Here is a 15423-nt window from a genome sequence, read left to right as displayed (position 1 = left end):
GGGATTGACCCCGAAATCACAAAAATGTCTTCTGATTTCTGACAGTTTCACCTATACATACATACATACATACATACATACAATCACGCCTGTTTCCCAGAGAGGGTAGGCAGAGATCACGGATTTCCATTTACTACGATCCTGACAAATCACTTTCGCTTCACACACTTTCATAACGATTCTCATACACGCTCGTCGGTTTCGAGTACTTCTGAGTCGAGTACCTATGGGTTCCAATATCTAGTGATCATACGGAAGCTCTTCTTAATTAGGCTATTTTGGCTAAGACTAGCTTTAGGATTAATTTTTTGCATGCCTTGTGGCGTAATCTTCACTCATGAATTTGTACCGCACTAACATGGTAACATGACCTGTATTGTAATCTGTGTGTATTAGCAAATAAACAAATACAATACAATACAATACAACATTGTAATTTTTAGTGTTTTAGAGCATTATTACATTCCTAATAGAGTTGTGCCGTTCTCGGGAACGTTCTCATTTTACTATGTAGAATATTCTCCTGAGAGAACATTTATTACATTCCTTAATTCCTAACCTTGACGACTATCTTAGCTTATTTGTCTCCAACAATTATACAGCACTGTGTAGCTTGTAAGAGGAGTTAGTTATTCTGTTTGCAGTTACTTACTTATTTTGTTATAAATAAATAAGATAAAATAAAAAATAAGATAAAATATCTTTTTTTTCAGACCACAGTCCATACATTGAAATAAACTGTAAAAATCAAAATGTATACGAAAAATAAAGGTTTTCCTTGAGTAGCCTTTCGTCGTACCAAAACTGGTTTTAGGAATTTCGAGTTGTTTACACAAGAATCACAAGATTATTAAGCATCATTTTTAATAAGTAGGTTACAGGTAAGTACAGGGTACGTAGCCGAATGGCACAAACGCTCACGAAACAAAACGCTTGTAGATATCTATCTCTATCGCTCTTGCATATTGGCGCGACAGAGCCAGACTACTTTTCGCGGCGTTTCGTTTTCGTTTCGCGTCGCAGAAATGCCATTCGGCTATGGCACAAGATAAGTGTTTGATACCACTTTCCTAGACTTTTAGTTAATACAGTAAACTAATTTGCCTCTGCTCCAGGCCTCACGCCGTATTAATTACTGTTGTATCAATAATACATGCCAGCATGATCCCCAGACGCATGCATGATTCAGCAATCCTGTTGACTCATGGATTCATGAATGTATGCATGACTGATATATAAATAATAGTTGCCAACGCCCTGGTGCGAGGAACTATATTGACACAGCTGTGGGGCCGTTGGGGGATTAAATTTGAATCTATGCTGAGACTAGATATTAACAATCTGATTCGGAAACATGAACTAACAAGTTTAACTTAGGTACATACAAGATGTTTTTATTCCCCTCTGCAATACTAATTAACCTTAAGATGGAAGATATATGAAGATGGAGGATTGCGCAACTGCCCAAACTCTAATTTAGACAAAGAAATTGACTCAATTATAAAAAATCGTCACAATTTTTTCCTCAATTTCAGGATTTATTGTCACAGGTGACTGCAAAAACACCTCTTGTACATAAAAACAGAATGGAAAAGATTTTTTCGGGAAAAACATCCAGTCTACAAACATAAGAAAACTCTTAACGATTCCATTGCGTTTCGTTTTTTGCTACTGTAACAGCTCATTAGGTGAGTACCTACGCGCTACGGCGCGGCGTAGCGTAATTGAAATAATCTCTTCAATTAAATGTAAATCATGTGCTTAAAAAATATAGGTTACCTATATAAATAAGTTGTCATATTTTGACAAAAACAAAGTAGGTGCGAGTAGGTTCATAGAAATAACTACATTAAGAAGCGGACTAGGGGTCTATAGATTAAATAAATAAATAATAAATAAATATTATAGGACATTCTTACACAGATTGACTGAGGCCCACGGTAAGCTCAAGAAGGCTTGTGTTGTGGGTACTCAGACAACGATATATATAATATATAAATACTTATATACATAGAAAACATCCATGACTCAGGAACAAATATCTGTGCTCATCACACAAATAAATGCCCTTACCGGGATTCAAACCCGGCAGGGTCACTACCGACTGCGCCAGACCGTCTAAGTATAGGCGCGACAGAGCCGGACCCGGACCGTTTCGATCGGCGGCTGGCGTCAACGATTCTCATTTCGGCTTGACCGGCAGGTTACCAGTTCGTTGGGACATCATAGTAGCCTGTTAGTTCTTCTACTTTTACTTTTGGCGATTAAGTGAAAGACTGACATTGTGTGACATCTGGTGGTGACAACTGGTGATCTCAGGACCCCATTACAACTCTTAGACCTGATTTAGACGGCGTGCGAACTCGAATGCGATTTTAGTTACATTGCGGGCCGTTGAGGGTACATACAATTTTGCACAACCATCAAATACCGCAATGTAATAAAACTCGTATGCGAGTTCTCGTACCGTCTAAATGGGCCCTTAGGACTACAATTGGGTAGATAAAGTTTAACGAAGATAGGTCTTTCTATCAAGTAGCGTATTTAAAACTCTATACTGCTGCAATTGGGTACGCAAACTTTTTTGAAGATAGGCAAATAATATGTATATATATTTTTGTTGGAGAAAGTAGCCCAGCGCTCAGCGGAACCAAACTTGACATACATTTTCCATGACGTTGCCACACTTGGCAAAATAAGATGGTTATTTTTCATGCAAGTTATTACAGTTCTTTATTTACTCAAACACATACAAGGTGGGAGCAAAACGTGATATTTGAAATCACGTCGGCTCGCAAACGTGCGCAAATGACCGGCCGTTTATTTGGCGGTTATTTGCACTGCGCGTTCAAAAATATTTGAACAACTTTGATTCCTATTCCCCAGGCTTAGGTCCGAACGCGTAGATATTTTCCCCTCTGTGCCCAGAATATTTTATTAACAATGTTTGCATGCTTACTTTTCAGCACTCCATGCTTCCGCTCTTCATAATCAATTTGCTGCATGAATATTACTTTGTTACATTTTGTTTTGAAACAAACCAGCCGCATAGTCTGAACCAACTTTTTAATATAATCTGATCTATAATATTTTTAATCTAAAGCTTGATCAAATCGATCAAATTTCAAAAATTAATTACGCTTTGGTAGGACCAAAGTTATAATTACTTGTTGTATGGATACCTAGCACTAAAATCCTGGTCTGGTTAAATTTTGCGGTAATATAAATACACACTGTATAAAACCTAGGGTCAAAACCCGGATCCCGGATACGCAAAGAATACAAACTTGCACAATACTTGGAAATCCCGCTGCTCAGACATGCGTCAATCTTCTCTGTGTAGGTACCTACAAATAAACTTCCGAGTAGGTAGGTAGGTCACTTATTATCAGTACTGGGCGGTCTTTATAATTATAAGTATTATAACATACAACTCATACAAGTGGTATATTTGGGTTTGGGCATTTTTGTCAAAGTTGTCCACCCCACTTTTTTTGTAACATGGGTATTTTTTACGCGATTAATTCTCAGAATCGCAAACTCTTTCGATCCTGATAGGAGAAAAAAATGCCCCAAGATTTCCATAGATTTTTTCGAACCTTCCATTTCGTTACCGCCATACAAAATGTATGAAAAAATGGTAACGGAATGGGAAGAAACCTTGGGACACTTTTTTTCTCCTATTAGAATTGAAAGAGCTCGCGATTCTGACTGGACACCACATAAAAAATTCCAAATCCAAAAAAAGTGGGGTGGACAACTTTGAAAAAAAAAATGGCCCATTTGTATATTAAATATACAAACGGTCCATTTTTTTTCAAAGTTTTCACCGTAAAATTGTAAAAATGATTAGATTATAGGCAATCCCACTACTCCGACTAGTGAATAAAATATTGATAGTGTAATAAGATTTTTAATTGACTTCTGTGATCGTAGTATCTGCATGTTTAAGGTACAGCGGGGCAAATCTCGACTGGGGGACAATTGTAACTAATCCATTTTTTCCATTATTACACTATGATGTTGAGTTCTACATGTATCCACTGAACACGCCTACCATATGTAACCGGTGGATACTCTGTTTAATAATGCAAACATTGTAAAACATGGAAAAAATGGACCAGTTACTTTTGCCCCCCAGTCGAGATCTGTCCCGCTGTACTTTATGTCACTTTATGGGCAGTTTACAGTGACGGTTTCACTTCGTTATAGGTAATTCCACGGAGGTTGAAGTGAATGATAACACACACACGTAAATGTAGATTAGTACTGATTGCAAAAAAATTTATGAATGAAATGAGTGAGTGAATGTAAAAAAAAACGATTAGGTAATATATTTTTGAAAAACATTATTATTTATTCATATACTTATCATTAATGGTATTAAAAGCAGTAAAACATAATGAACAAATCGTTTTATAAACCACCGTCACTTGGCATATCTTCATCTGATTCGTTAGGATTGATTATAAGGTTTTGGTTTTCGGTTAAATCATCTACAATACAATACAATACAAATACTCTTTATTGCACACCTCAATACACGAAACAACATATCATAGGTTCTCTTTCCCTATATCTTTCTTCGTTTTCTTGGGTTTTTCTGAAAATAGGTACCTACTGTGAAACGTTTCTTTATCAAGTGCTGCTATTTCTTCGTTTAATTTTCTCACGACGCTATTAAATGTGAACTCAGTATTACTAGCTGGAAGTCGCGGTGGCACGAATAAAATTTTGCTACGGACAAACGCTATTATTTTATTAATAGTTATTTGTTATACAAGGGGGCAAAGTTGTATTTTAACGCTGAGTGTGGAATTGAAAAACGAGCAAGTGAAATGAGTCTATAGTTGAACCACGAGCGAAGCGAGTGGTTCGAGAATAGAATCCTGAATTTGCGAGTTTTTTAACACACGAGTATAACACAAAACTTTTCCCCTCACTATAGCGAGGAAACTACAACGCAAAAAAATACGTTTATCACTGCTTCCAGTAGTTCCACAGGTGGTAAATCATCTTTATTACTAGATTCACCTATTTTTATGAATTTTAAACCAGTTAATTTGACTTTATTCAAGGTCAAATTACTTTACCCACTAGTGGATAAAATGCGTTTTTACCCGCTGGTATTGAAGGACAAAACACGTGTTTCCGAGCTAGTGAGGGGAAAATTAAATTATCCGGTGAACTTTATAGCTCATATGAAATTTCACTTCCAAATAAGTATTCAGCTATCGATATATTTTATATCGGAAGGATGTCCCTATGTTAATTGACGTTATTGCTACCGCGACTTCTATGTCTGCTAATAAGTAATGAAAAAATAGGTAAACACCATTTTAACAGCTACGATGATAAAATAAGGCAATTTATTACATATTATCTTTGATTTCTACGATTTATATTTTGTAATATGATTATGATTGCTCATAATCTGACAATTAATTAATCACATACGAGATATTTTATTTTTTGTTTTGTTTGAAAATTGTTCTATAGACGTAATTCTTAACAAAATAGTAACTAGAAACTTTTTGGTCTTTCTTACAATTCACTGTTGAATCTGCAGTCGGTACATAAGAACACTAATTTCAAAATCTCGTTGTCATTACATGACAGTGTTATAGTGTGCGTGGCCTCAACTGAGTTGAAACTACCAGAAGCTGACTTTCTTCTTTCAGTGTTATGCTTTAGTTTCCTAGGACAGCGTATTTCGTACCTGCACGAAGTCCGTAATGTGACTAAAATAAGCGTCCGTAGGTATCATAATTCATAATTCTTTATTCGCATTTAAAAAGTGTTAACATGATAGGTCTTACATAAATTGTGTGTACCAACTTCCAAAAAAAAAGCCAAGTTACAAGCTTGTCCAGCATAAAAGAAGTTAGTTAATTTAAACTTAGTACGAATCTAATGATCGAAGCGTAATGCGACTTATCGCATAATTATTATAGTGTACTAGGTTTTGCCCGCGGCTTCGCTCGCGTTAAATTCGCGAAAATTGTGGAATGCTCCATACAAACGTCCACCCCCTATTTTAGGTAAGTGGGAGGGTTAGACAAAGACTAAAAGTAGCCTATGTCACTCTCTATCCCTTTAACTATCTCCACATAAAAAATCACGTAAAATCGTCGTTTTGCCATGAAAGACGGACAAACAAACAGACACACACACTTTCCTATTTATAATTAGTATGGATTTCCGATTCCACGCAAGAAGAGTAAAACTAACAAGATATATTGATAATATAATTAATAAACAATCCCGCACATTATCAGTTTAATAACAATTTAATACCAACCGTCAGAAAATGACTGATTTAATATTAATTAGTGTCATAACTATATTTAGTTTTTAGTGTGTGAAATGACTATAGTTAAACTATCCATCCTATTCCATCATTGATTAGGGCCGGTTGCACCAAACCGTCTGTCACCGTTAAAGCATTCGTAAAATTTTGTTGTACATGGGAAGTTCCATAGACCTCTGTTGCGTGACGATGATGTGTCTGTCAAATGTGGTTGATGCAACTGGTCCTTACATTATTTTTTATCTAGCTTGTAAAGGCCGACATTGGTACTTTAATACCGTTTAGATATTACCCGATAAAGGTTGTCGGATATCGGATAATAAAATTAAACTAATATTTGTTAGTTATGTTACTCGTAATGATAAGGCAACAGATGGGCGTCTAATTTATTTGCGCACTGTACATAAACATTGTCCCCCTTATTCATAAACCACTAAAGTCATCAAGCCGATAAAGTTTGTTTGTCCCTTTCCGACGTATTGGTGTGAGAGAAAGGGACATACGAACTTTATCGGCTTGATAACTTTAGTGAACGTTTATGAATAAGGGAGTAAACATATCTAATACGATGTTAATAGGTATATCTATGAAGATACGATTCAATAAAAATAGATGGTCATCTCCTCATTTATTTAATCGCTAACTGATCTCGGGGTCTGAGCATAGTGCCAATTACATTATAAATAATATATTAATAATAATATTGTTGGAGGACAAATAATGTAAGTACCTAGCCCCTTAAATTGTTTCAAATTTTATTCTATTTCTATTAAATACTTTTAGAAATAAGATGCAACAGGAAGGATCATTTCTCCATACCAAAGCTCTCGACTATACATTTTCTCCCTGGTTTTTAAACCCCGACGCAAAAACGACGGGGTGGTATAAGTTTGACGTGTCTGTCTGTCTGTTTGTCTGTCTGTGTGTGTGTCTGTCTATGGCATCGTAACTCCTAGTCGGGAGTGTTCTTAGCCATGTTTCATGAAAATCGGTCTACTATGTCGCAGTCGGGGGTTTTCTCAAAATTTTAATTTTGTGGTTAGGTTAGGTTATTGAAGCTATAGCAATGACATTGAATTCAATATGTTTATATATGTTGGACTTTCTTTGATATTGAAAGGATTTAGACATAATAAAAAAATCAAAAACTGCCTAACGGGTGATATTCTTTTACCGAAAAAACTAAACAGTCCGACATAGATTATTTTATTCTTATTCAGATTCTCAATTTTTGTTTCGATTCGTTAGGGTTAAGAGGAAGAAAAAGTTGATTCTTTAGATTTATCCTTTATATATTCCACCTGAATTGTCGTTGATAAACAACTCTTTTCTGCAGATATCATCATGTTGATGATATTGACACTCGTAGGCGTATTAACTTCGGCACGCGCCGACTGCGATGCCTGCTTCCAAGGAGTCTGCCACGTGAAGAAGATTGTACTGGAAGGATTCCGTGTCACCGATCAGCTTGCCATTGACCGCACCGACAACATCCTCTATGCACAACTCGACTACCGCACCACAGCCATCTTCCTCGACGAAGCCAGGATTAGGACCGTCGACGATCAAAAATCAACAGGGTTAGCAGTGGATCAAAAGAACCAAATCTTGTACTCAAGTTTAGACGGTGTCATATACAGACATAGACACCAAGACAATGGTTATATTACAGAAACAGCCTTTCTACTTGATCGAGCAACAACACCTGCTAGACTGCGCTATGAAGACGTCCTGTACACGATCAACGAGGATGGCAGCTCAGGTTACTACAGCGAACACTCAAACTCCTTCGCTGGTTACGACAACTTGGAAAATTTCGCTGTTACCGATATGGTGAATGTAAAAAATATAACCAATTGGTTCTTTGTAGCTGGTGATAAACTGTACAGATACATCTTGGACGACTATAACCACATGTCTTGGCATCTTATCTCTGGCAATAAGCACATTTTATCTATTGGTAAATACGGTGACGTATATTTTGGAGATGCTGATGAGAAAATTATATATAAATTAGATAGAGACACAAAGGAATTAGTAAAATATGGTAATTATGTGGATGGGTATTTGGAGGATTTTGTGTTTGATAGAGACGAGAACATCGTGTTCCTTGATGCTGATGGAAGCGTGGCGCGATGGATACCGAGCGGAGGGGTATGCGATGAAGCCGATGAATCATTTCAACAATCGATCGAAAATGACGAAGATGTCGTTTTATATTATTCCGATTTCAAAAAATACTTACAACGATACAACTACAGGACGTCAGCTCGTGATCTTACGATTGACGTAATAGATTCCACAAATGACTATTCAATCCATATAAGTAACCAAAACAACGACCAACGACCAACCAGTGAAGAAGTAGTAGGCCCTATATCACTCGATGATGAATCATCATTTAACAAATTTTAATTTAACAATAAAAGTACACGAATAAATAGTCTGCTTGATTCATTAAGTGAATTTTTATTTTTCTACCATTCTTCAAAACTTTGACCATTGATAGTGACTTCTAAAACTAGATATATAATAGGATAAAAATAATTTGGAAGTAACTACTCAATGCTAGATATCAATTTGATGAGGTGCTTATTAACTTTTCAAAATCGAGAAGTAAGGACCACCCTAAGGAATTGCCTACTACTAAAGAAAAAAATGTAGGTCAACTGGGTGGACGATCATAAACTCATAAATATTAGGTAACACAAGTACGCTCGGCCTCCAGAAACTTGACGTCGCTTACAGAAGACACGAGTTAATGAGTTGAGAAGTTTCGCAACAACGCGGCCATGTTCATGTTGTTCATTTAAGTATGAACATAAATAAAGTCTCGAGCACAGTGTTAAATTTACAATCTTTTAATGATAAAAAAAAATGAATTTTATTCTAATATGTGTCAACACGTTCACTGCGGTACAGGGTTGAAATAGGTACCTTTTACGAAGAATGGTTAATGTTTAGATCTTAATTCGAGTGTGATTACTGATTACAGGTAGTATATTTATAATTGGGATATTATTAAGCGCACAGCAAAAAAATAATCGCCTATCAATTTATCGTCATCAATAATATACTTCTGTACATCAAATTAATTACTTCACTGCAAATAAACTAAATGATTAACAAAACTAGTAATGCAGATTATTCCAAAATACACATCAGCACGACATTACTTTTTTCCTCTAATGCAAGACAATTAAATTCCTTTAGGAACAAAAATACAACAATCTTATCAAAAATACTAATTGCGCAGCAATTTACCCGTCTTCATAGCAAATTATTCAATTCGAAGAGCATACATCCTTTTTTCTTATTTTTTAAGTATTCACGTTCAGCTAATTTAATAATTATTATAGCTACAATAATTATCTTAATTCATTGCATTATTTCTAAGGAACAGAACTGTCACCGTCACGAAAATTAACTTTTGCTAGAAAATTGGGTTAGGTTAGGTTAGAACTGCGACCCTCACGGAAATAAACTTTTGTGAGAAAAGTGGGTTAGGTTAGGTTAGAACTGTGCCCCCCCCCTCCCGAGGGTGCCCACCTTGCCGTGGTGGGGGGGCTTAGTAACCGTGGACTGGTCACCCACGGCGAAGCTTAAGAGGTACCCAGGGCCGGCTTGTTGCTGGGCGAGCTGGCCCGAGGAGGATGCTCCAAATGGGCTTGTAAAGCCCACTTGAGACGCATTTGGGAGGACTGCCGTGGGAGGGAAGATCCGGCAGTATGGGATGCCGCTCTGTGCCCTCCCACGGTAGCCGAGGTGGGATCGCAGGAGGAGAGGCGTGATGGTATAGCGGTGCGCCACTCTCCCTACCCCCTGCGGCCTTGGCGGGGCCGCTCCGCTGTAGCGGCATTGGTGGGGCCGCAAGGGAAGAGGAGTGCCGGTATTACGGTGCGCCGTTCTCCATATCCTTTGCGGCCGACTAGGTTAGCGGTGGAACCAAAGACCATGTCCACCGCCGGGCGCCGGAACTCTTCTGGCGCCCATGGAACCTGCGGGTGATGGATCGGGAGTCCCATCACCCACCTAAACGAGGTTCCGAGCTGGAAGGGCCCGCAAGGGCAACGCTGACAGGGTATCGGAGGCCTGCAACCGAGTGCCCGAAACCCCGTCCAAAGAGCGAGCGGCGGAACGCCCCAGGGGGTTTAGTCCGTGCGAGTCGGACATACCCACTGGCTTCTCCCGGGCTAGTGGGATCCATAACGGATTCCCCTGGGTCAAAAAAAAAAAAAAAAGGTTAGAACTGTGCCCAAGGAGGCGGCCATCGTTGAGTCTTGGGGGCAAAGTAATGGTTCAGTGGACGTTAGGGTTGAGCATGAGGTGGAACAACTCGGAGCTGCGCTGATTCGCATCTGCGACGCAGCGATGCCTAGAGCAAAACTTCTTTCGACGAAACGACGGGTGTACTAGTGGATACCAGAACTCATTGCTAGAATTCACTGCCAGAATCAATTGCGAAACGCTTGCGTGGCTGCGCGCCGTCAATACACAAGAAGTAGAAGAAGGCGCATCCGAGTTCAAGAAGAGGAAGATGCTTTTTACGAATTGTACAGGGCCGCTCGTAAAACGCTGCATAATGCTATCGCGCAGGCCAAAGAGGCCAGGGAAGCGCTCAACAGGGATCCATGGGGCAGATCGTATCGGAGCGTAAGGCAAAAGCTCCGGCCCTGCCCCCCCCCCCCCCCCCACTGACCAGCAGTCTCGAGCCAGATCTTTTGGAACGAGTTGTCAGTGCTCTTTTCCTAGAAAGGGGCGGCTTTGTGCCACCAGCTATGGCATCTGGTTGTGCCATACCACCAGACGTGGTTAGAGAGGTACCGCCAGTCACGGAGGTCGGAGGTCGGCAGCACTATGGGGCGATATGCTGACGGCTGATCAGGTGGGCGCCCGTTCTTCCGAAGGAGCACCAACTTGCCTGTTTTCCACCTATCGGGAAAACGCCCCTGGGTTAGGCACGCAGTGAAAAGGTTTCTGACTCTTTCCTCCATCTCGCTGAGCGCGACTACCAGGGCTCGCCCAGGTATGCCGTCTGGCTCGGGTGCTGTCTTTTTGGAGCGGAGTTTCAAGACAGCAACACTCAGAGGATTCGGGCGCTAGGTCTGGAAGTCGCACTGCACAAATCCGAGGTTCCGGTCTTCCACGGGCCTCGAAATAAACCTCCGGAGGGAGCCCAAATTACAGTGGGGGGAACTTCCATAGCCATCGGGTCGACGATGAAGTACCTGGGACTCGTTCTCGACGGTAGGTTCGAGGAACACTTCAAGCGTCTGGCCCCAAAATTGCTGGCTGCTGCCGGCGCGCTTGGGCGTATTCTCCCAAATCTGGACGGGCCAGGAGGAGCATGTAGACGACTCTATATGAGCGTGGTACGTTCAATGGCCCTCTACGGGGCGCCAATATGGGCGGACACCCTGAGATCTAAAAGTGAGGCCCTTCTGCGTCGTCCTCAACGAGCTAAGTTCTCAGGGTGGCTCGAGCGTACCGCGACAATTCGTACGCGGCAGCTAGCCTACTAGCCGGAAGCCCGCCGTGGGACCTTGAAGCCAAGGTTCAAACCGCGGTCTATTGGCGGGTGACGGCAGCAAGGAGGGAAGAGGACTGGCCTGCCCCTCAAGAAATCCAAAAGTGGAGAGAAGAAGCACGAGAAGTGCTCTTCGAGCGTTTGGAGATCCCGGGAGCTAGCCGGGAACCAGAAAGAAGCGGCCGCTGTTCGGCCCGTTCTAAAAGAATGGGTGGAACGTAAGTACGGCGCACCTTCTTTCCATCTCACACAGCTCCTGACGGGGCACGGCTGCTTCGGCTGGTACCTGTGTGAGAGGGTGGGAAGGGAGCCTACTACAGCGTGTCACCATTGTGATCGAAGAGCAGTGGACACGGCCCAACACACGCGCGAAGAGTGCCCTGCTTGGGATGAGCCTCGCGCTGCCCTGTTCACGGTTATAGGGGTGATCTCTCACTGCCGGCGCTAATATGCCATATGCTTAGCAGTGAAGAGGAGTGGGAGGCAGTGACCACCTTTAGCGTCGTTGTCATGACGCAAAAGGAGGCCGCCGAAAAAGTGCGCGAGCTCAGCGCCGCAGAAGGCCAGGCAGGCGGCGAAGAGTCTTCGCAGAGAGACTGATGCCGCCCTAACCGAAACTTGCGGGTGATGGACCGGGAGCTACATCACCCGCCTGAAGAGTTTCTGTGCTGGAAGGCCCTCAAGCGTTTTAAGGGTACCTTCAGCGGAGTAGGCTGCATGACCAGCCACAAGAGCCGGGCCCGCAAGGGCAACGCTGGCGGGGCAACGGTGGTCTACAACCGTGTTCCCGAAACCCCGCCCAAGGCGAGCGTCGGAACACCCCAAGGGAGTCCATGGGAGTCGGACATACCCACTTGTCTTTCCCGGGCCAGTGGGATCCAGGTTAGAACTGCGACTCTCAGAGAAACAAACTTTTGTGAGATAAGTGGGTTAGATTAGGTTAGAACTTTGACCCTCACGGAAACAAACTTTTGTGAGAAAAGTGGGTTAGGTTAGGTTAGAAGTAGTCAATAAGTTTTAAGAGAAAAAAACCGCCGCCTTTGGGGTTCTGGTGAAAGCTACTTGCGAATGTTGGATTATGTAGAAATGTGTAGGTATTTTTTTAAACTGCTTTTAATGCTTTAATTATATGATGGCAACAAAAATCAATATACGTATACCGACCGGGGTCTGAGGAGTTTCCTCAATTCCTCATGAATCCGATTATAAGAAATAGAAGCTTGACAAAATTTGACTTGAAAAGTCAATATGCAAAATAAATGTTACTGTTCTGAAATCCATGCTGTTTTTATAAAAATACCAAAGTCACTATAAGTGTGCCATTCAGATTTGAGGAGTTCGGTTCTGACCATCATCTGCAGTTCCACTGCACCAAATGTCACTTTTCTGGACGTAAGTGCATGCTGTTCTTATAAAAATACCAAAGTCACTATAAGCGTGGCGTTCAGATTTGAGGAGTTCCGTTCTGACCATCATCAGGAGTTCCACTGCACCAAATGTCACTGTTCTGGACGTAAGTGCATGCTGTTCTTATAAAAATACCAAAGTCAGTATAAGCGTGCCGTTCAGATTTGAGGAGTTCCGTTCTGACCATCATCAGCAGTTCCACTGCACCAAATGTCACTGTTCCTTACGTAAATGCATGCTGTTCTTTTAAAAACACAAAAATCGCCATATGTATGCCTTGAAAGGCAGAAGAAGATCTGAAGATTTGAGGAGTTCCCTCGATTTCTCCAGGATCCCATCATCAGAACTGGGTTCTGAGAAAAATGGGACCAATCTGTATGTATATACAACCAATAAAAAAAAATTTCAAAATCGGTCCAGTAACGACGGAGATATCGAGGAACAAACATTAAGAAAAAATACAAACTAATAGAGAACCACCTTCTTTTAAGATATTTTAGGCGGCGGTTAAAAAAGCCGTTCTTTTCTGAATGCGCTTTAAATTTTTTTTTTGCTGGTCACTTTATGTTGTAATTAATAAAAAAAATGATTGCAATTAGAATAAAATGCTGTGTCATTTAGATTAAACTGCTGTATATTATGTAAAAATAGAAGCTACATTTAAAAAAAAAAGCGTTGCTAGGTATACTGTGCGTTAGTAATTATCAGCGATGCAATCATGAAAAAGCTTTACTAAAAGTTAAAATAGATGCACGCCACGAATATTATTGAAGTGTATTTAGTAATATTTTGAGTTGCAAATTTTGCTGTTCAATTAGTATTTTTGATATGAATTTGGACTATATTTGCGTAAAAAAAGTAATTTTTTTGATTTTCGTTTAAATACCACCCTTTATAATTTATTTGAAACTCTGAAAATGTAAATTATGCAATTATTCAACAGAAACTTGTAGTCTGTTAGCAAAATTAGAACAAGCTTATTACGAACCAGAACCTACAGAGTTAAGTAACTTACCCTTAGCGTAGTTATGTATTTGTTCTCAGATGGTATCACGGAACTCTTCAGCGTATTGTACAAGTGTAGGTACATTAAAATTTAATCAACCATTTAAAAACCATTTTTCATTTTTATAAGGTAAAATACCCCATAATGGACGGTGATGCCATTATGGACAAAAAAACACAAATCCTTAAAAATAAGTATCTAAAATTAGTTTCTAAAAAATGACGGCTATGTACCATAAACTAGAGTTGTAGAGCTGTTTCCTTTTGAAGTTTCAATTAATTCGGTTATTTCTGAAGAATTTGGCGACAAGATAAAATTCACCAGTTTACTGAAGAAAATATCAAAACGAATTCTTAGCAATGTTGCTAAGAGAGTTGAGTTCATGTATAAAATAATAAAAAAATAATACTTGGTGTAAACTTGAATGAGTTTTACTTACTGCATTAAGCATGAGATAAGGTATAAAACATACTAGTTTGTTGCTCCAAAGATATAAAGAAATGGCGTTATTTTGCGAGTGTCCATTACTGGAACCGAAAAACTGCGTACCTCCTATGATGGACAAGGAACAATTTACAAAACCAAAATTTACAAGAAACAATCCTATGTTAAAATAACCCCAACTAATTGTATTCATGGCATATAAAATTGACTCATTATCAGTTGGCTTTAAAAGTAAAATTTTAAACTTATTTCACTGTCCATAATGGAGATCCATTACTGGAGAACTGCTGTCCATAATTGGAGAAAAAAAAACCTAGTTTTAATTTGTTAACTATGAAGAAACCAATAGGAGTATCTATTCTGAAATACGCATGAAATGTAAAAGAAGGATAGGACATTCAAGATTTAACACGCTTAGTGCTAGAATTTTTACATTTATGAGTGAAATATCAAAAACAGGCGAAAATTTTTCTTAAACTGTCCATGATTGGGTCCGTTACCTTAGTCGGATTTAACTTCGTGTTTTACGAGTACGGGTGTGGACGAGCAGTGAAGGCTGTTAGGATAATTAAATCTGGTATTACGACGTCAGCTACTGTTTGTCCGCATTTCTGAAGTTATTTCGGTGTTTTCGTGATAATAATCTTGTTATAACTTGGATTTTTAATGAGAATGAATAAAAAAAGTATAGATGAAGCAGTATTTAGGGTAGCAGAAAATTCGTACTAA

At 39.8% G+C, this 15423-nt stretch overlaps 2 protein-coding genes across 9 annotated transcripts in view; both read left to right on the top strand.

The window, feature by feature from the left end:
- Window positions 1-15423, top strand: part of LOC125234352 (potassium/sodium hyperpolarization-activated cyclic nucleotide-gated channel 2) — a 445496-nt gene that overhangs the window by 85846 nt on the left and 344227 nt on the right. The window lies entirely within an intron of this gene.
- LOC125234356 lies at window positions 6943-8768 on the top strand. Its single transcript, XM_048140546.1, has 2 exons — window positions 6943-7032; window positions 7647-8768. Exon 2 carries the CDS (start codon window positions 7655-7657, stop codon window positions 8723-8725), a length of 1071 nt encoding a protein of 356 aa, XP_047996503.1. The 5' UTR covers window positions 6943-7032; window positions 7647-7654; the 3' UTR covers window positions 8726-8768.

Source organism: Leguminivora glycinivorella, chromosome 16, assembly GCF_023078275.1.
Source record: "Leguminivora glycinivorella isolate SPB_JAAS2020 chromosome 16, LegGlyc_1.1, whole genome shotgun sequence".
Lineage (NCBI taxonomy): Eukaryota > Metazoa > Arthropoda > Insecta > Lepidoptera > Tortricidae > Leguminivora > Leguminivora glycinivorella.
The sequence above is the reverse complement of the archived record's forward strand: the minus strand, read 5'-3'. Positions and strand labels throughout refer to the sequence as shown.